The sequence below is a fragment of the Caretta caretta genome, chromosome 11 (genome assembly GCF_965140235.1).
Source record: "Caretta caretta isolate rCarCar2 chromosome 11, rCarCar1.hap1, whole genome shotgun sequence".
Classification (NCBI taxonomy): domain Eukaryota; kingdom Metazoa; phylum Chordata; order Testudines; family Cheloniidae; genus Caretta; species Caretta caretta.
The window spans coordinates 68,573,319-68,594,742 of record NC_134216.1 but is presented as its reverse complement, the minus strand read 5'-3'; the positions used below and the strand labels follow the sequence as shown (position 1 = coordinate 68,594,742).

At 43.7% G+C, this 21,424-nt stretch overlaps 1 protein-coding gene across 1 annotated transcript in view; it reads left to right on the top strand.

Annotated features, from left to right (window-relative positions):
* Nucleotides 1–476: 476 nt before the first annotated feature.
* The window catches only part of ABCA12 (ATP binding cassette subfamily A member 12), an 86,222-nt gene continuing 65,274 nt past the window's right edge, over nt 477–21,424 (top strand). The window contains exons 1-12 of the mRNA XM_048869959.2: nt 477–885; nt 3,435–3,550; nt 4,647–4,753; nt 6,628–6,881; nt 6,983–7,095; nt 7,616–7,740; nt 8,600–8,773; nt 10,138–10,302; nt 11,902–12,103; nt 13,721–13,860; nt 16,868–16,987; nt 18,484–18,574. Of these exons, the coding sequence (XP_048725916.2) occupies nt 491–885; nt 3,435–3,550; nt 4,647–4,753; nt 6,628–6,881; nt 6,983–7,095; nt 7,616–7,740; nt 8,600–8,773; nt 10,138–10,302; nt 11,902–12,103; nt 13,721–13,860; nt 16,868–16,987; nt 18,484–18,574 (2,002 nt within the window). The 5' untranslated portion in view covers nt 477–490. The remainder of the gene's footprint in view (nt 886–3,434; nt 3,551–4,646; nt 4,754–6,627; nt 6,882–6,982; nt 7,096–7,615; nt 7,741–8,599; nt 8,774–10,137; nt 10,303–11,901; nt 12,104–13,720; nt 13,861–16,867; nt 16,988–18,483; nt 18,575–21,424) is intronic.

Genomic DNA, 21,424 nt, shown 5'->3' with positions numbered 1-21,424 from the left:
TACTTCCATGGACATTCAGACCAGAACAATGGAAAATAAATCATTTACTGAATTGTTTCAGCTTGCAGTAAGAAATCTAGAGCAGACTCCAGAATTTGCTAGCATCTTCAAAAACAATAGTGAATATTTTTCAAGGGAGCTGTCTTGTATTATCCAGTCGTTACAGTTTTCTTCTAGTTTTCTTTCAAACTTAAATACTGTCTCTCAGTTTGAGAATCCTTGGATAGAAGGAAAGTATCAAACCCTGACAGCCATCTCTAAGGAGCTGCCCCAGAGTAATACAACGTGCCTACCACCAGCTTTTCAGAGTATGGATAGAGTATTTAATTCTCATCCTTTAAGCAGTTTGATTGCTTTTATTTTGAATGAGACGGACATGAATTCACAAAATTTCTTGAGCAGCTCAGTGGCTTGGAAGAACTTGTTCATTCTCTTCAGTGATGTCCAGGCTGATGTCCAGCGGAACTCCAGCGTGTATGAACTGCTACAGATGGTCCAAAGTGCTGCCAGCCTCTCTGAATGGAATAATTTCTCCAGAGTCTGGGAAGCAGTTGACAACTTGCTAAGCACCAAATGGAACCTGACCAAAGCGGCGGGGTATGTGAAGCTGCTGGAAGTGATGAAGAGGGATCTGGCTGACAGCGAATTATCTCCAGGAATAATAGAAGCTGCTCATTATGTTCTTAAGAAACTGAACTCTTCTGATCTGCCAATCTTATTGAAAACGGACCTCAACCCAGAGTCTGCCCCTAACAGAGCTGATTTCAATACTGTATTGGACAGTGTTGCTCATCCTTTCAGTGTTATGGCAAAAACCCTTTTCAATAAGAGCCTGACTTGGAATGAAGGAGAACAAACCCTGTCTCCTAACAATTTGGTCGCACAGTAAGTTAATTTATTTCCAATTTCATAACTGTCACAATTTCTTGTAGAATCTACAATGACCTCTGGCTTCCAGTTTATTTTATTTGGCTATTAAAGGAGCAACATTACACTGAAGTTACATGAGCTACACCTAGCTAGGGACATAAAATACAATAAGAAAAGGTTCTATAAATACATTAGGAGCAAGAGACATATGAAGAAAAATGTAGGTCTCCTACTTAGTAGGGAAGGATCGCTAATAATGAATGACATCAAGAAGGCTATAATGTTTAATATGCCTGTTTTGCTTCAGTCTTCACTAAAAAGGTAAATTGTGACCAGATACTCAACACAATTAATATTAACAAGGGGGAAGAGCCGCAAGACAAAATAGGGGAAGAATAGGTTAAATAATATTTAGATAAGTTAGGTGTATTCAAGTTGGCTACAACTGATGAAGTTACCCAAGGGTACTTAAGATACTGGCTGAAGCAATCTCAGAATGATTAATAATGATCTTTGAGAACTCCTGGAGGACAGGTGAGGTCCCAGAGGACTGGAGAAGGATAAACGTAGTGCCTATCTTTAAAAACGGGACCAAAGAGGACCTGGGGAATTATAAACCACTCAGCCAAAGTTTGATACCTGGAAAGATACTGGAACAAATTGTATTAAACTGTCTGTAAGCCCAAAGAGGATAATAGGGTTATAAATAATAGCCTACAGAGATTTGTAAGAACAGATTATGCCCAACCAACCTAATTTGCTTCTTTGTCCCTAGTGGATAGTAAACACAATATATCTTGATTTTAGTAAGGCTTTTGTCACCTTTTCACATGACATTCTCATAAGAAAAACTAGGAAAGCATAGTCTAGATTAAATTGTTACAAGGTGGGTGCAAAATTATCAGAAAGACTGGACACAAAGAGAAGTTATCAATGGTTCTCTATCAAACTTGGGGAATGTGTCCAATGGAGTCCCTCAGGGGGCTGTTCTGGGTTCAGTACTATTTAATATTCTCATTCATGACTTGGATAATGGAGTGGAAAGTATGCTTGTAAAATTTGTGGATGCCCACAGGTTTGGAAGGATTGCTAGTGCTTTGGAGGAGAGGATTAGAATTCAAAACAACCTTGACAAATTGTTGAATTTGTCTGAAATCAACAAGATGAAATTCAGTAAAAACAGGTGCAAAGTACTGCAGTTAGGAAGGAAAAAATCAAATGCATAACTACAAAATGGGGAATAACTGGCTAGGCAGTAGTGCAGCTGAAAAGGATGTGGGGGTTACAGTAGGTAAATAATTGAATATGAGCCAGCAATGTGATACAGTTGCAAAAAAGGCTAACCTCATTCTGGGTGTATTAACAGGAGTGTCGTACGTAAGAAATGTGAGGTAACTGTCCTGCTCTGCTAGGCACTGGTGAGGTCTCAGCTGCAGCACGGCGTCCATTTCAGGGTGGCACACTTTAGGGAAGCTATGGAGAAATTGGAGAGAATCCAGTGGAAATCTACAAAAATGATAAAAGGCTTAGAAACCCTGACCTATAAGGAAAGGTTTAAAAAATTGGGCAAGTTTAGCGTTGAAAAAGAAGACCAAGGGGCGGACCTGGTAACAGTCTTCACGTATGTTAAGGGCAGTTATAAAGAGGATGGGGATCTATTTTTCTTCAAGTCCACTGAAGATATAACAAGAAATAATCAGCTAAATCTGCAGCAAGGGAGATTTAATTCCGATATTAAGAAAAAGTTCCAGTTATAAGGGTAGTTAAGCTCTGGAATAGGGAGCTTGTGGTATCTTTGTCATTGGTGGTTTTTAAGAACAGGTTGGACAAACACCTATCAGGTTGCTCAAGGGTTATTTGACCCTTCCTCTGTGCAGGGGGCTGGACTAGATGGCCTCTTGAGGTCCCTTCCAACCCTCCATTTCTCTGATTCTGTGTCTGAGACCTACCACCCTTATTTATGGTTCCAATCCACACAGACATTGAGAACATGGGGGTGAGGAAGATTTCATAGTCACTAAACCACACGAACACTGGGAGATTTTCAAAAGTGCTCAGTGTTGGCCTATCTCTGTTCCCATTGAAGTCAATGGGAGTTTTAACCATTGGCTATAGAGAGAGAACAACCAAATGCTAAATGCTTTTGAAAAATCTCACCCTAGGGAAACTAAACTCCTTTGCCTCTTCCCCCTCGTTAAATGACTGCCACCTGCTTCTTAGTTTTCCCTACTGTGCCTTTAAAATCAGTCACTTTCATTCAAATGAGTGACCATTTAACATACATTTCCTTTTGCTCATTGTCTCAGAGTGAATTTCCGCAGAGGACTTCTCCTGTTGTTGGTGAGATAATGGCAAAAGAGATCAATGCAGTAAAAAGCAGGAGCATCTTCAGTGATTAAATATCACAGACTAGATCCTCAGCTGATGTAAATTAATTGACTTCACTGAAGTGATGCTGATTTACACCATCTGAAGATCTAGCCCTAGTGCTGCTGACAGGTTACTCAGTAATGCCCCTTGTTTCTTTTAAGCCGAAAAGGACTTATTCCAGTCTTATTTTTCAGGTTTCTGGTTTTAGAATTGGAAAACGCCATCTTACAGGTATCAGCCGATAACATTTACAAGCCATACTTGATCTGTTTAATGAATGTGAGTGGAAGGCAAGACAATGAGTTGACAGGTAATAATTATTTCATTAACTCTGTGGGAGTTATCTGGTAATGTCTTAAGCCTATCTTTTTAAAATGCTGTGTGTAATGACATGAAGAAATGGTGCTGCGTGTTATCAGTGTGCTTGAAAGTCCATTGGAGCCGTGAGAGCTCAGCACCTCTGAAAATGAGGTCCCTTTTGATTCGTCTCATGGATTTTTATTTTTTTGGTCCTTAGATGTGTCACGGTATCAGTGTAATTTGTCCACTCCAGTAATCATAAAAACATGGAACACTCTTCCCTTTGTGGTTGCATGGCTAGTAAAATGTATGCTGCTGACTCCTAAATAGTGAGTCCTTAGTAAAATCAATCTGGTATTTCCTCCTCTGCTGTGTACTGCTGCAGCTTCTACAATCCTTTAAAGTGGCAGCCATTATCCTGAGAGCTAAGCTTCCATTGGTATAATGGTGTTTCATATGAACACGCTTGGTACATACTTACAGCAGCACCGGAGTTGCTTGTTTGCCTCACATACGAGGTGTTACCGACTCACTAGGTCTCGTATGCTTTCATGAGTGTTGTTTCCATTATGGGATGTGTTTCTGGATTGTGGGGGGCGTTATCTTGAAGGTGATCTCTGAAAAATCTTGGCAGACTCATTAAGGGTTTTAGTAAAAGGGCTGATGCAGATTACTTCCCCCAGAGCAAGAAGGAAGCAAGGACCAGCCTGTGACTCTCGGTTCCTACCCTGCTCCTGGGCAATGCTGCTATGTGAGGGCTTCTCGGGATGTCGTTTTATGGCTGTCTCCTGCCATGCCTGTCCTGGGGGAACTCTCTGGCTGCAACAGGGGCTCTTAGAGCCCCTTTATATCACTCGGTCCCTTTAATGCCATGTCGTAAAAGGGTCCAAGTGGGGGTGAGGCTCTCACAAGCTGGACCATAGGGGTACAATCCAGGCCTGAGAGCATGACTGCAGAGGTGCTAAGCACCATTTGAACTCAATGGGAACTGCGTGCACTCAGCACCTGCGGAAAGCAGGCCCCTGAAGAGGAAGTTCAGTTTTCCATTGTGCAGGGTTTCTGTAAGATCTTGTGTGTCATCTAAAGTAACTTATTTTCCCTTGCAGAAAACATAACACGTCTTCTGAACCACGCTCAGCTAGAAGAAGCTCCTTTCACTCAAAATGGCATCTATGAGAAACATGCATCTATTCCAGAGATCCTACAGTCAAAGGTAAGTCTGCTTAAAATGCTGACTCAGAGGAACCCCGCACTGATACTACATCAGTGTGCAATGAAGCGTTCAGGAAACCAGCATATAGAAAACAGGTTTTAAAACACCTGACGTGAGCTAGAAATGCAGCTTGATCTTACTGCAGCTGCCTGTGCTTTGGGGTTACCATTACCCAGGCCAGAGAACGCTCTTTCCCACATGGTCAGTGCAAATGCCCCATACATGTTTGGGAGCAAAGGGAGGTGCTCAGAGTCTGCCCGGACTGACTCCGAACTACAGTGGTTTTCATCACCCCTCTGGAAGAGGCAATCAGTGCTGTGTGGCTTGTGACTGGCAGTTCATTTCCTTGTTGGATGGATGGAAGGTTTATCCGTATTTTTAAGGCTCAAGCCACTCGTGAGACTTTCATAAGTGCTTAGTGAAGTTAGGGGCACCATTCCCATGAGACTTGTGGCCCTAACTCCCACAGGTGCATTTGAAAAATCATGCATGGGGAGATTTTTCAAAGGCACAAATGACAATTCAGCACTTAAGTCCCACTGAAAGTCGATGGGAGTTAGGCATCTCTAACTGCCACTGGAAAATCTTCCCTGTAACTAACAAGACATGCACCTTTGGCGTTCTGCTGGCATATTCCTGTCTATGATTGCTTGTCTCATTAGATTGTAAGCTCTTCCGGGTAGGGACTCTCTCTAAATATGTTTACACTGTACCTAGCAAGGCAAGTCTTTATGCTGATTGGGGTCCCTCAGCACAACTGGAACAATAATATAATAATAATTAATAATAAATAATTAACAAATAAGAGTTTTCATTGCTGGAGATCCTGTCCCAGGAATTAGTTAGTGCCAGGGTTGGCATTGTAATGCCAGTGTATCATCTTTTCTTGTGCTGATATGTCTTTCTTGAAAATAAAAATAGCCAGTTTTTCCCCAGACCACTCTGGAAGGGAACAGCAGAAACACGGGTTTCAGAGCCTGAGCTCCAGCCTGAGTGGTAATGTCTATGCTGCTATTTTGAGCCTTGTGCTGCTAGCCACACAAGCCCTAGTAAGTTGACCCAGGCTCTGAAACCTGCTGCCACAGGATTGTGGGTTTTTTTTTTCAAAGTAGATTGACCCAAACTTGCAGACCAAGAGGAGAGTGGGCTAGAGTAGCTGTCTACCACATGCCTACAATAGGGGACTCCTCTGTGGCTGCAACCAGGGTTTCTTTATGCCACTCTAGCTCTTTAAAACAGTATCAAGGAACCAGAGCAGGTGTGGGGCTTTCACCACAGGTACCTGAAGTTAGTGTCCTATATTTAAGTTTAAACACCTAAATATTATTGAAGGGGTCACAGAGCGCACACTCGGAATTGTTTACAATGCTTAACTTTTATTGAAAATATATGAGAGAAGTCAAATACACTGTGCAAAATCACAAAAGTGGTGTAATGGACATCAGGATGTAACACTGTTGTTAATTGTTTCTCTTACAACAGCACCTATAAGCCCCAGTGAGCTAGGCACTGTACAAACACATAGTAAAAGATAATCCCTCCCCTAAGGACTTTACAATCAAAATAGACAAGGCAGATAAAGGGTGGGAGGGGAAGCCAGAGTCAGGAAGAGACGTGACTTGCTCAAGGTCACATAAGACAGCAGCAGAATTAGGAGCTGAGAATTCCAGGTCAAGTCCCTGGACCTTTCTGCCTCTCCAGGGCTGGGAACAGTCACTGTGAATTTCAGTTCATTTTAAGACCTTTTGAACTAAAGGGCTCGAAAGCTGAATCCTGAATAAAATCAAAGCAATGTCTATATCCTTTAGCCTAAAGACCACTTCTGATCATCCTTTTCTGTAACTTGCGTCTGTCTCTCTTTTTTTAATTTAAAGACATCTCGCCTCCGAAGCATGATAAAACTTCTTTGTGACTACAAGAGCTTTAAATCACTGCAGCGTATCTGTCAGCTCCCTACTGTTAGCTTTGAAGCACTGTGTGAACAAAGTCAATTTCATGAGAAGCTCCTTCACAGCTTTGAGTTAAGCAATCACCTTATGACAGATGTAGTTCATCACAACAGGGTTTTTCGAGAACTTGGAGATATACTGATTGGGGATCCCACCAAAATCCAGTCACAAATGAATTGGTAAGGACTTCTCTAAGCTCTTCTACACCAGTGTTTCTTCCTGAAATTATTAATGTGGACCCTTTATTTTCTTTTAATGTTCCCATTTTTTAAAATTTAAGGATTCAAGAAAATGTACCGCAAATTGATTATTTTCAAGATATCCCGCGGTATATGGCTATAATGAGTTCCATGATGAATACCACTGAGAATGCAACAGCTTCTCAAAATCAAGGTAGTTTTACCTGTTTACTTTAAAACCTTGGTTTATAAGAATGGTCGCTAATTTACTTGTTGCTGTTGGCCTTTCTGAGGCAAATTTCACAGATTGTCTTATGAAAGCTATATGGTGACGGAAGTAAGCATGTGCTATGTCCATTGGCTTCTTTTTTAGGACAGGCTGTAGGCCTACGGAAGTCAGTTACAAAACTCCTATTGAGTCAAAGTTGCTGGTTCAAGCCGTCAGAGGTCCTAAACGTATGTACAGGCAAACTGTGCTCGGTGCAGGCCCCAAAAGCTATGGCTCCAAAAATCCCTAGGTCTGCCAGAGGCTTACAGATTGACAAATGGTCCATCCAAATTCAGACATGTTTGACCGGTAGTGCTCCTCTCAGCCAACATGCACAACATCTTCAGTCTGGGCAAAAATGTTTCTCTTCCGCTGTCTTAACATAGGTGCTCTGTGCATAGATATATAATAGTTCTGTAAGTATGGAGAAAACCATTATATCATTTTTTGGTTTTTTATTTTAAAGAAATGCTAATGGCTATGTTTAAAAATGTCGACCAGCTCAAAGAGGAGCTCAGAAATGAAGCAGGAATGTCCATAGCAAGTATCAAAGCCCTGATGGAAATGCCTCTCCCAGAAAACACAACTCAGGTAAGTTTATCCTAATTCTAGCTGAAGGTCCCTTTAAATTGGGCACTCAAATAATTAAATCCAGGGGCTATTAATGAAAGCAGCTCAGCAAATCTCTGCTCCTGTGGGAACGCAGAGGGAGATACATGATCTTTAAGGGACACAAACTCTATAGTGCTTTATAGATCAAAATAGACACCCTGAGTTGTAACTGAAAGAACTTTGTAAGCCAGAGCAGCCTCTGGAGACCAAGAGCAGTATGTTCTTTGACTGACACGAGTAGCCGGTGGGTAGTCACATAGTGGGTGATTGCTGAAATATTTAGCTAGTGCATTGTGCATTGCAGTAATCCAGTTCAGTGGTCACAAATGCGTGGATATTTTTGGTGAGGTCCACACTGCAGAGAAACAGTGGCAATGCAGATGGAAAAGGGCATTTCTGGCCACTGATGCCACCAATAATTATAAGAGCTACCCCTGGGATCCAAAATATCCTTGCAGACAATGAATCTCAGCTAAGGATGGACACGCTATCCTCAATGATTCGGCTCCAAAGACCTCTTCCCCTAGCCCTGCCTCAGAGCCTCACCATCATCTTGTCTCGTTTCAGTCTCAAACAGCTCACTTTTATCCAACCCCCAACTTTGTCAATCACTGGGAAAGTTAAACTGTCGGGTCATTTCAGCCTGTGCAAAATGTGTTAAAGCACTACCATTCTGCTTTGATTCTCCATGCAGGAATAATAGGGAGGAGAAGGTATGTTTCTTAGTCTACAGCATTGGAAGGTGATGTTGGGGAAGAGTTTAGAAGCAGTCGTTTAACCCATGCATGTTGGAGTAACCTAATAATGTACCAATCTCCTGCTTTTTGTGCAAATACAGCTCGTTTCTCGGATTCTCCAGCTGGAGTCGTGTGACGTCCATTCCATCGACCCAAAGCTAGACGCAGTAGTAAAGGAGTTCTGCAACCTGTCACTCCCAGAAAGGACCCGCCAGTCTTACATTCTGGGGGTCATATTCTTACGTCACTTAGACATTTACAATTTTCTGTACAAGGTTTGTGTTGGATTTTTAGAGCACTTTTCTGGCTTTTATTAGCTACTGTGGCTAAGATCCTCATCTGGTATACCTGTACTGGTATGGAGCTAGGCTGCTTCCCACCAGCTGAGGATCTGGCCTTGTGTATGAAATAACAAATAATGTTATATTGCATACCTATGCTGACATATACATTAAGACAACTGTCCATTATAGAGCCAGCTGGTGTAAATTGGCATGCCTCAGTTGTAACCATTGGGGCCACACTGATTTACAGCAACTTAGGACCTGGCTCTCAAGCTACTCTTGCCTGGTACACCATCCAACTGGCTCACAAGCTACTCTTGCCTGGTACACCATCCAACCATCCTAGCCTAGGTCAGGATGTGAACCCAGGTTCCAATGGATACAAGACACTGGGCTAAGGCTCACTGTACCAATTAGTTATCCCACTAAATCCAAAACTGTAAAAGGTTCTGTGATATTTATTTGCCCAATCCATAATAATGTTGCAATTGCTGTTATGGCCAATCAAATATTCAATATGTGTGACTACCGTTGGTGACAACCATATGCTAAAATAGGTATGATTCGTCAACAAGTATGTTTTCGATACGCCTTTAACAATGCTGAAATAATTGTCCTTCTGAACAATGCAATCAAATGAGAATGACAGTGAACTTGGCTCTGTAGTGATTGACACAAGGACATAAGAACAGCCATACTGGGTCAGACCAATGGTCCATCTAGTCCAGTATCCTGTCTCCGATAGTGGCCAGTACCTGAGCTTCAGAAGGAGTGTACAGAACAGGGCAATTTTGGAGAGATCCCCCCCTTCTTCCCCTCCCAGCTTCTGGCAGTCAAGGTTGTCCTGAGTATGGGGTTGCATCGCTGTCCATCTTGGCTAATAGCCACAGGTGGATCTAAGCTCCATGAATGCATCTAGTTCCTTTTTGAACCTGTTATACTTTTGGCCATCACAACACCCCATGTCAGTGAGTTCTACAGGTTAATTGTGCACTGTATGAGAAATAACTTCCTCTTGTTTGAATTAAATCTGCTGCCTAGTCATTTCATTGGGTGGCCCATGGTTTTTGTGCTGAGGGTCTTCTACTGTATTCCAGCCATCCTCAAAACAAACCTTCCCACATTTTAACTGTTCAGAGCCAGGTTCTTTAGAGCGATACCTAAAGTTCCAGGGTGGAATTTTCAACAAGTGGATAAGTGACTTGGGAGTACAAGTTTCCCATTGATTTCCTATGGGATTTGTGCTCCTAAGGCACTTAACCACTTCTGTAAATCCCACCTCTGACCCCAAAGAATTAGTGCTAGGTAGGTGTGTATATGCTGACAGTTATTTTCTTCCTTCCTCTGTCTTCTAGATGTTTTTCCCCAAAGAACTGCAGAAATCAATGGACAAGATGTTAGGCCTCCTGAAAGAGATGGAACATTTCAGGAACCAGGTGGCATCTGGCATGCGTCCGCTGTTAGAAGCCATTAATTCATTCAAAAAGCTACGGCAGTCTAGAAATGTGCCCCTCTCCAAGGTGTGTATTAGCATGGGAATGGTCCTGAGCTAAAATGCCTTTGGAGTACTTACACAGTGTTGGCCGTAGAATCTCTAAGTACATCCAGGGAAGTAGCTAGAGGTCAGCAAGTCTCTGTCAGGGTACCTAGAATGTTCTTGTTTGGAATGACATAGGTAGCAGTCACATGGTCAATATGGGCAAGGGGAGGAATGAAAACACAAAAGACTTACAGCTATGTTGAAGTGGGGTAACTAAGAAGGAGATTAAAGGAGACCTGCAGCCACATTGAAAAGACCCAACAAGAGGCTAGTAAACACAGCACGAGAGCAGGGGTGCTGGAACCCCTAGTTCCAGCACCTATGCTTGAGAGTGACACAGCAAGAGCCTGATCGGGCTGCTTCCCTGAGACCCCACTGCTTCCTCCATTCCACACCTCACCCCCAGGTCCCCGCTGCTCGCTGCATCCCTCCTCCTTGGGATGGGGGAGTGAGGAGGAGGGGACGTGGAGAGCCAGCGGCTAGTAGCCTGAGGAGGCTCGGCCCGGCACTGGGGCTGGTCTGGCTCTTGGGGGGTTGGCGGCTTGGCTCAGCCGGGTGCTGGAGCCGGTAGCTCGGCGGGGTGGGGGCCCTTCAGGAGTGGGAGGAGCTAACGCTTGGGTGGCCGGCAGCTTGGCCCGGGCTGACTCTGGAGCGGGGGTGGAGGATGGCCCAGCGCTGGGGGAGGCCAGCGGCTAGGCCCGGCACTGGTGCCAGCCTGACTCTGGCGGAGGTGGGGGTCGGGGCAAGGGGGCCGGTGGCTCGGGTTGGCTCTGAGGCTGGGCTGGCACACAGGGAGGCTGGTGGCGCCGCCTAGTGCTCAGAGGGGGGGAGTCAGGAGGGGCGGAGGCTCGGCCTGATGTGGCTGTGGTGGGCAGACAGGGGCTTCTTCTTTTATGGTGGAAGGGGGGGTTTGGGGCTCCAGCATGTCTGCGGGGGGGGGGGGGGCGGGCCTTGGGCAGAAGAGGCAGGGCTGGCGGGTTCCCCAAAACAGGGGTTCATCCGCTACCATGGGCCTGATCCAAAGCCAACAGAAGACAATAGAAAGTCTCCCATCAACTTCAGTGAGCTTTGGCTCAGGCTGTAATCACACTTATCATTGTGATTACACTTATCAGCCAACTGGCTGGTCATGGTACCTTACGCTATCCCTAGGGCTGGGTAACCATCCTTCTGCAGCTCATCTCTTGTCCTGTCATTATGCATCTTTTGCATTATGGGAGTAAATCTTGCTCTACATACTCCAGGGAATAAACCACCTTGAAATTAATGAGAGTTGAGGATGCTCTGCACTTTACAGGAGACCTCCAGCATGTCTCATGATTGGGTTCTCAACTCCTTTCTATAAATTTGCCAACCGCTAACACATATCAGCACAAAGTATCCTTTGATATTTATGCTTTTCATTCATATTTATGAATAAGCATGCAAAGTCTCAAGGTTTTCCAAGTAAAGTCCCTTGTTTTGTACACAGATAAACTCTCATCCAAAAGCCAGCATAAATGTGGTTTACTTCTCCCACTGAGATAAGATGCTTTAAACATGCAGGTGTGTCTTTTTGCTTTTGTTTTTTGTCCCGTAGGCATTGTTTAAAACAACCAACATAACAATAGCTCATGGATCATTTAAGTCCATTTCGAAAGCTCTCTGCAATGAGGAAATCACACCCTTGTTTTTTGAATCTTTGCTGCCTAATTTTGGAGATCCAAAAAGACCTAGTTCTTCTATCCAGGATGAAAATATACAGAAAATAATGCGGAAATATGGCATTCCCCCGGATCCCAGTGAGTTTGCGGCGAAAGACGCGCCACAAGAGAAAACACTGAAACTATTCGCTTTCTCAGAGAATGTAGTTAGACTTAAACAGAAGGTCAGCTTAAAAATGTGTGGGCTAGATTCTGTTCTCTTTTGCACTAATTGTAAACTGGCGTAACTCAGTTAACTTCAATGGAGCTTCCCTGATTCATCATGAGAATCACTCCCTTCCTCCCACCCCCCGAGCTGGTTGAAATTTTTCAGACAAAACTTTTCATTGAACAATTGCTTGCTTTTTTTTCATGAAAATTTTGTGAAAACCTGTGTTGACATCTTTAAAATTTTTCATTACTTTTTCCCTTGCATCTTTCTGATGCCACTAGCTAAATGGGGTGACAGTTTTTTGGTTATTGAAAACTCTGGGTTTTGGTAAAGTAAATGTTCTTTTCGTGGGTTCCTTTCTAACCTTGAGAAACAATTGGAAAAAAATCTTGAAATTTTTTGTAGTTTTTAAAAAAAAGGTTTTGAACAGCTCTAGCCCCTACAGGTTTAGCGGCACAGAAATGCTTCAGACCAAATCCTCAGCTGGGTTAAACTGGCAAAGCTGCATGGAAATCAATGGTGCTATGCCGACTTCCACCAGCTGGTTATTGTATCAATTCTTTGTGGAGCACTGATTGATTGATCATGGAACTGTAATGTTTCCTGATGTAGCAGTTTGTGTGGAATGTGATGTATTATTTTGTGCAAGATGCTGCATGATATGACAGCTTGGGTCGGGGTATCCCTGCCACTTCTGCAAGTGGAGACGCCTTGGAGCTGGCAGATCCCGGTGGAGAAGTGGGGAATGCAGCCTTCATGGCATTGTCCCTCTCTTCCCCCAAGCCTGCAGTAGCCCGTCTGTGGGAATCAGGCTCCAGAAGCCAGGTGGGAGTCGATGTGACTGGGGGACACAGCTGCTTTCCACAACTCTACGGGAACTCATGAAGTCCCTTTTCTCGACATAGGTCTTGCTCCTCTAGGCATCTGTCTCTTCCATTTTATGTAACGAAAAAGAGCTGCTTGTTTGTTTGAACACTGGGACAGAAACATTTGGGAGCTGACCCAAGCATTTCTGATTAGATCCAGCGAGCAGCTGTTCTGGGCCAAACCCTCAACTGGTGCAAATCTGCATACTTCTGTTCAATGGAGCTGTGCTGATTTACACCCGCTGAGGATCTGGCTCACTATGCTTATGGGTGACTTATTTTCATAAAGTTTAAAAGGCTTCTGAGTGGAGTAGGGTGGCGGCTTAATGTTCCCTCATCTCCCAGTTCCTGTGGTGGGCTGGTTTTAGGACTTGACAGGTCAATGCTTTCATCCTAATGTGTCATTTTTCCAGCTGCACTAACATTATTAGCTCCTCCTCATTCACAAAAGTCATTTAACCTTAAAGCAAAAAAAGCTCTGCTAGAACAATGAGAATCTTGTTGTCTTGATTTCAGCAACAGGAGACCTTGGGGTGGATTAGCTCTGTCAAGAGGTATTACGTCAGTCAGTGCAGAGAGGGTTATGCAGACATTAATCGGACACAGCAACAAAAATACTCTTGGGGAGTTTCGTGCGTCTACTTTATTTGTGCTATTTGTTTTTTTTTTGCCTTGCAGCACCTTTCTGCTTATCGTTTTATCTGGATTTGGTTAGTACCTCTACTGGAGCTTTAATATGGTCTTTCCTCAAACCTATGCTGTTTGGGAAGATTCTGTATACACCAGACACCCCAGAAACTCGAGCGATCATGGAAAAGGTATGATGTTGTGAATAATGAGAGGGGCTCCGGTCAAGCAAATCCCAATGAGAGAGCTTCTTGTTGAGTCTCCAGCGCAGGCTGGCTTTTTGGAGAAGTAGCAGAATACTGTGCTGCAAGTATTAGACTTGGTTGATAACCCCCCCCGGGAGAAAAATGAATCTTGACACATTACTGTAGAACATAGCTGATGTGGTCTCAAACTGGGGGTAATCTAAGGCTTCGAAGACTCTTTGAGACGAAAGAAGAATGTAGATCAGTCATCAGCAAAGAATTGTTTAATGCATTTAAATTCAAAATGGGAGTGAGGTACTGATCGTGGGGTGTTGGTTGGGACCAACTGAAATTACGGAAGCTGGATCACAATTTGGTGAGTATTCAGAGCTCGGGGTTTGCTTTGGACCCATCGCTGATTGGGTTATCCCTAAAAATAATGAGGTTAGATAAGCTTGCAAACCCTTCGGAACTTGTTTCCAGTGCGCCGTAGCTTTGTATTTCTGTTTGTGGGAAGGCACTGCAGAGAGAATCCTGATCTCCAAGAAACGAAAATACAAATGAAAGTGAAAGGCAGCAAATTTAAAACTGGGGAATGGGAAGCGTGATTTCACACAATGCACAGCCTCTGGGGCTCTTTGAGACCAGCTGTCATTGAGGCCAAGAGCTTAGCAAGATTACAAAAAGGACTGGACATTTAGACAGATGCCAAGAATATCCAGAATTATAATAGAAAGAATGTAAAAACAAATTATGGTGAAACCCTGTGTCCATTGAAATCAGTGACATCACTGACTTCCATGGGGCCAGGATTTAACCCCAAGAGTTTTGGAAGTGATGGAGACACTCACTCTTCAAGGCATAAACCAACCTCTAATGAATGGGGGTAGGAAAAATATTTCCCTGTGCTCAGATTATCCCATAACGATCTACTGCAGGGGTTTCTTGCCCCATAATCTGAAGCAGTTGATGCTGGCCACAGTCAGAGACAGAATGTGGGACTGAATGGACCCCAGGTCTGATACATTCTGGTGATTCCTATGGTCTACAGGTCAATTGAAACATAAAATTGTTAAAGAGACAGCGACGATTTGTAATCTACCCCTTTGTGACTGTGGTCAATAGTTTCCTTTGCATGAAAAATCCAAGCAGCACTAGAAATGTGAGGGGCATTATGGGGTTTGGAAGCATTTCTCTGCAAAAGGCCTTAGACCCAAATCAGTCCTGGCATAAGCAGCAATATCTTCCATTAATCATAGAATCATAGAATATCAGGGTTGGAAGGGACTTCAGGAGGTCATCTAGTCCAACCCCCTGCTCAAAGTAGGACCAATCCCCAACTAAATCATCCCAGCCAGGGCTTTGTCAAGCCTGATCTTAAAAACTTCTAAGGAAGGAGATTCCACCACCTCCCTAGGTAACGCATTCCAGTGCTTCACCACCCTCCTAGTGAAAAAGTTTTTCCTAATATCATTACTCCTCGTTCTGTCATCTGCTACCACTGAGAACAGTCTAGATACATCCTCTTTGGAACCCCCTTTCAGGTAGTTGAAAGCAGCTATCAAATCCCCCCTCATTCTTCTCTTCCGCAGACTAAACAATCCCAGTTCCCTCAGCCTCTCCTCGTAAGTCATGTGTTCCAGTCCCCTAATCATTTTTGTTACCCTCTGCTGGATGTTTTCCAATTTTTCCACATCCTTCTTGTAGTGTGGGGCCCAAAACTGGACACAATACTCCAGATGAGGCCTCACCCATGTCGAATAGAGGGGAACGATCACGTCCCTCGATCTGCTGGCAGTGCCCCTACTTATACAGCCCAAAATGCCATTGGCCTTCTTGGCAACAACGGCACACTGTTGACTCATATCCAGCTTCTCGTCCACTGTAACCCCTAGGTCCTTTTCTGCAGAACTGCTGCCTAACCATTCGGTCCTAGTCTGTAGTGGTGCATGGGATTCTTCCGTCCTAAGTGCCGGACTCTGCACTTGTCCTTGTTGAACCTCATCAGATTTCTTTTGGCCCAATCCTCTAACTTGTCTATGTCCCTCTGTATCCTATCCCTACCTTCCAGCGTATCTTCCTTTCCTCCCAGTTTAGTGTCATCTGCAAACTTGCTGAGGGTGCAATCCCTGCCATCCTCCAGATCATTAATGAAGATATTGAACAAAACCTACCTGAGGACTGACCCTTGGGGCACTCCACTTGGTACCAGCTGCCAACTAGACATGGAGCCATTGATCACTACCCTTTGAGCCCGACAATCTAGCCAGCTTTCTATCCACCTTATAGCCTTAATGTCAATGGCAGTTGCTCTCCCTTCATCAGGACTGACTTTGGTCCTTCATCACAGCGCGCTGTGTAACCCAACAGGAAAATATAGAGAGTTTTGTGACTGCACCAAATTACTGCTTTGTGCTAACTCGATAAGGAGCTGAGGTCAATAACCTTTAGTAGCTTCTGAAGGAGTTTTCGGGGAGGAAAATGGTTGATTCTTGATTAACAGAACTGGACTTTTATTCTTAGACATAGAGGAAGTCTACAGTTAAAACACTTTAAGCTTCTCCCGCCGACATAGCACTGTCTATGCAGGGGGTTAGGTTGCTATAAACTACGTCGCTCAGGAGTGTGGACTTTTCAAACCTCTGCATGACGTAGTTATAGTGATATAGGTCTGTAGTTTAGATGAGACCTTCGTCATAATACTTAAGGCCCCAATCCAGCAAAGCATATAAGCAGGTGCTGAAGTCCAGCTCTGTTCAGCAAAGCCCTGAAACGTAGGCTAAACGTTAAGCACCTACATGTGACTGAGGCATGTGTTGAAGTTAAAGACATGTTAAAGTTAAGCACATGCTTAAGCATTCAGCAGAACAGGGATGGACTGCTGAATCGGGGCCTAAAGAAGGAAAAACTTGCTCAATGTCATGTGAAAGGACCATGGAAATATTAATTTAGCTTTTTGTAAACAGGTCAAATGGATTTATTGTATGTGTTTGTTTTGATTTGTTTTTTTAAGTCTAATGCAACCCTGAAGCAAATGGCTGATCTAATGCAAAAGTCCCAGGAATGGCTGGACAAGTCACCGTTGATCATGAATTCACTGACTACATTAAACGAAACAATTCCAGTTGTCAAGGTATTATTATCTCACAGCTAACAGGGTTCCTTTGTCGCTCAAGTTAACAGAAGGCTGGGGGCAGATCCTCTCTGATATAAATTGTCATAGCTCTATTGACATCCACCAACAATACAAACACCAAGAGATTCTAAAGGGGCACCTTTTCAGAGCTAAACCCTCCTTCTGAAATGCTTACAGTACTTCCTCTAAAACTTCCAACACACTGAGGACTGATGGTTGGCCATACAAAGGGGAGAATTCTCTTAGGTTTGTAAATGCAATTGCCTTCTGCTTGACGTAGCAATCAAAGCTGGGTGACTCATCACAGGGCTCACCCCAGCCTGAGATACCAAAGAAGTGGTTCTCCTCAGGAAGCAGAAAAGCTGGGATAATACCTATGTCTCCTCATTAGAAAAGTGCTGGAGAGCCTAGAGGATGAACGAATGCCATTCTGCCTTTGTAGCTCAATGAGGAAAAATATTTAAATATCAAGGTAAAACTTCAGACTCTCTCCATGAGGAACAAGTCACTGTTCAAACCTGGAAAACTGTAACGTGCCTCCTCTTTCTACTCACTCTCCGTGCTTAAGTTACTTTGAGGCACTTTGAGGTTACTTTGAGTTACTTAAGTTACCTTAGCAGCAGTGATTGGCTTCTTTTTGGTGAAGAAACAGAACACAGCCTGTTATAGAAAGGATATCTTGGGAACACAGAGTAAATATTAACTGGTCTCAGTGGGAGAAATTCACCACAGTGTATATAGCATAGCTGGACTCCTGGAAAATCCAGGACGGAGCATGTGAGAGTCAGCGATGAAACATTCTCCACTGAGCGGACTCCTTTGTGGAATGAGCTATTAGAGATTCAGCTAAGCTCAAACCTGAAGGCCTGAAGCTCATTTACACGCAGGCCACTCTGCACTGTGCTCTGACAGCGTACAGCGCCCTTACAGGGTCTGTCTACACAGCATTCTGGAGCCCGCGGGTTCGAGCCTCCCAGGAGGGTCGACAGACTCGGGCTAGCACGGCTCATGCTAGGGTTCTAAAAATAGCTGTATAGACGGGGCTGGACCTTGGGCTCTGAAGCCCAGGGAGAGGGGTGGGCTGAAGAGTCCAAACCACAGCGTCTAAGCACTGGCTGTATGTCTAGTTTCAGAGCGCTAGGGTAAACCACACCTGCTGACCTGGGCTGGGACGCTTGCTCCTGCGGGCTCCAAAACTGCAGATACACCAAAAGTTGGTAGAAATTACATTTGCACATACTTCAACGTCTCTGTGTCACTAAGCATCCAGGCCTAAGTGCTTTCCAGAACCAGTCCGATGCCCAGTGAAGTCAATGTGATCGTTTTCCGTTGGATCAGGCCCTTAGAGAGCTGTAAGACTCTGTCACTGGCTAAAGTTTTCTCTCCGTAACTGAAATCAAGTGAAGAGAGGAGGCTCAAGAAGGGCGTAAGTAACATGGAGGGGATCCAAACAGGATGAATGTCACTATCTCTCTCTCACTCTCATTTGATAGAATACCCTGCAGAATCCATTTGTGCAAGTTTTTATCAAACTCATGGTGAAGCTGGATGCTGTCAAACTGCTGAGCGAAATAAATGAACTGGGTAAGTTGCTATTCATACACCTCCTATTTATATAACAGTGCTCAGAACATCACAACTGCCTCACTGCCTTAGACCATTGGTGTAACGATTCCTGCTGGCCAGTAGCTGATGCATTAGTGCCAATCAAGCTCATCCATAGTGTATATTTGCCTGGAAAGATTCCTCCTTCACCTTCTTAAAATATCAGCATATGTCCTGAGCAATGTGGTTTGAGTGCCCACATTATGGATGGATAAGACAGATGGGGGGAGAAAGGGAGCATTATGAGCCTTGTTTTACAGATGGGAAACTGAGGCATAGAGGGATTAAGTGATTTAGCCAAGGGCACACAGGAATTCTGTGGCAGATTTTGCCTTGAAGTGCAGTCTCCTGAGTCCCAGTCTTGTACCTTAGCCCAATGCCACTCATCCTCTCCATAAATATGTCTTATGTGGCATCCAGTGTGTAACACAAAACACATTATCAGATGCATAAGCCAGTCTTTTAGCTGTGGGATCCCTGAAATGTAACCTGTTACTATGTTGTTGTTGTTTTTAAAGAAGCTAATGTCAAACCAATATTTTTAAAAAAGGTAAACAGGATGATGCAGCCTGATAGTGATCCCAGGAAAAATTTCAGGAAGGCTGATGCGGGATATCATCAGTAAAGAATTAAAGGACAGTAGCATAATTAATGCCAATCAACATGGTTTTATGAAAAATGAGCTTGTCAAACAAATGTATCTCATCATAAACTGATCACTAGTTTGGTCGAGAAAGGTAACTGTGCTGAGATAATAGATTTCTGTGAGTCATTTGACTTAGTCCTGCATGACATTCTCATAAAAAAAATTAACACTATACAAAATTCCTGTTTTCCATATTAAATGGATTAAAACCTAGTTAAATAATAGATGTCAAAATAATTGTAAATGAGGAATCACAGAACCCTAGAAGTATAAGACTGGAAGGGACCTTGAGAGGTCATCTAGTCCAGTCCCCTGCACTCAAGGCAGGACTATATAAAAACAAGACCATCCTTGGCATGTGTTTGTTAAAAACCTCCAATGATGGAGATTCCAGAACCTCCCTAGATAATTTATTCCAGGGCTTAACCACCCTGACAGTGAGGAAGTTTTTCCTAATATGCAACCTAAACCTCCCTTGCTGCAATTGAAGGCCATTGCTTGTCCTATCCTCAGAAGGTAACGAGAACAATTTTTCTCCCTCCTCCTTGTAACAACCTTTTATGTACTTGAAAACTATTATCATGTCCCCTCTGTCTTCTCTTCTCCAGACTAAATAAACCCAGTTTTTTCAATCTTCCTTCACAGGTCATGTTTTCTAGACCTTTAATAATTTTTTGTTGCTCTTCTCTGGACTTTCTCCAATTTGTTCACATCTTTCCTGAAATGTGGCACCCAGAACTGGACACAATACTCCAGCTGAGGCCTTATCAGCACGGAGTAGAGCAGAAGAATTACTTCTTGTGTTTTGCTTACAATACTCCTGCTGATACATCCCAGAATGGCATTCCCTTTTTTTGCAACAGTGTTACACTGTTGATTCATATTCAGCTTGTGATCCACTATAACCCACAGATCCCTATTCACAGTACTCCTTCCTAGGCAGTCATTTCCCATTTTGTATGTGTGCAACTGATTGTTCCTTCCTAAATGGAGTACTTTGCATTTGTCCTTATGAATTTCATCCTATTTACTTCAGACCATTTCTCCAGTTTGTCCAGATCATTTTGAATTTTAATTCTGTCCTCCAAAGCACTTGCAACCCCTCCCAGCTTGGTATCATCCACAAACTTTATAAGTGTCCTCTCTATGCTATTATCTAAATCATTGATGAAGATCTTGAACAGAACTGGACTCAGAACTGATCCCTGTGGGACCCCACTTGATATACCCTTCCAGATTGGCTGTGAACCACTGATTGATTACTCTCTGGGAGTGGTTTTTGAACCAGTTACACACCCACCTTATAGTAGCTCCATCTAGGCTGTATTTCCCTAGTTTGTTTATGAGAAGGTCATGCAGGTACCTACTTGGAGAATAGACTTCTGATAGCAGACGACTCTTTAATTGATCAGAAAAAGGCTTTAAAAGCTCCAATGGTTGGAAGCTGAAGCTAGAAAAATTCAGACAAGAAATAGGGTGCAAATTTTTAACAGTGAGGGTAATTAACCATTGGAATGACGTGCCTAGGGACATGATGGATTCTCCATCACTTGATGTCTTTAAATCATAGAATCATAGAATATCAGGGTTGGAAGGGACCCCAGAAGGTCATCTAGTCCAACCCCCTGCTCGAAGCAGGGCCAATTCCCAGTTAAATCATCCCAGCCAGGGCTTTGTCAAGCCTGACCTTAAAAACCTCTAAGGAAGGAGATTCTACCACCTCCCTAGGTAACGCATTCCAGTGTTTCACCACCCTCTTAGTGAAAAAGTTTTTCCTAATATTCAATCTAAATCAAGACTGGATGTCTTTCTAAAAGATAAGTAGGGCTCAGACAGAAGTTATGGGCTTGATGCAGTGTTTACTGGATGAGGTTCTATGACCTGGGCTACGTCGGAGGTCAGACTAGATGATGATAATGGTCATGTTCCAGTATCGGATATGGACTGGCAGCAGAGCCTGCTTATACACATGTGACGTGTTCATCATAAGTTCCTTTAATGCTCTGCCAGGTATGGCTGAGGTTTCTTTAAATCAATGGTCACCAACCTGTTGATCCCGGAGCCTCGGCCAGTCAATCGCAATCTCTGGGCCGCTAAAAGTCCAGTGGGTGCAGGGGCTCAGCCCTGCCTTCCTTGGCCCCACGCCACTCCCAGAAGCGGCTGGCTGCTGGCATGTCTCTGCG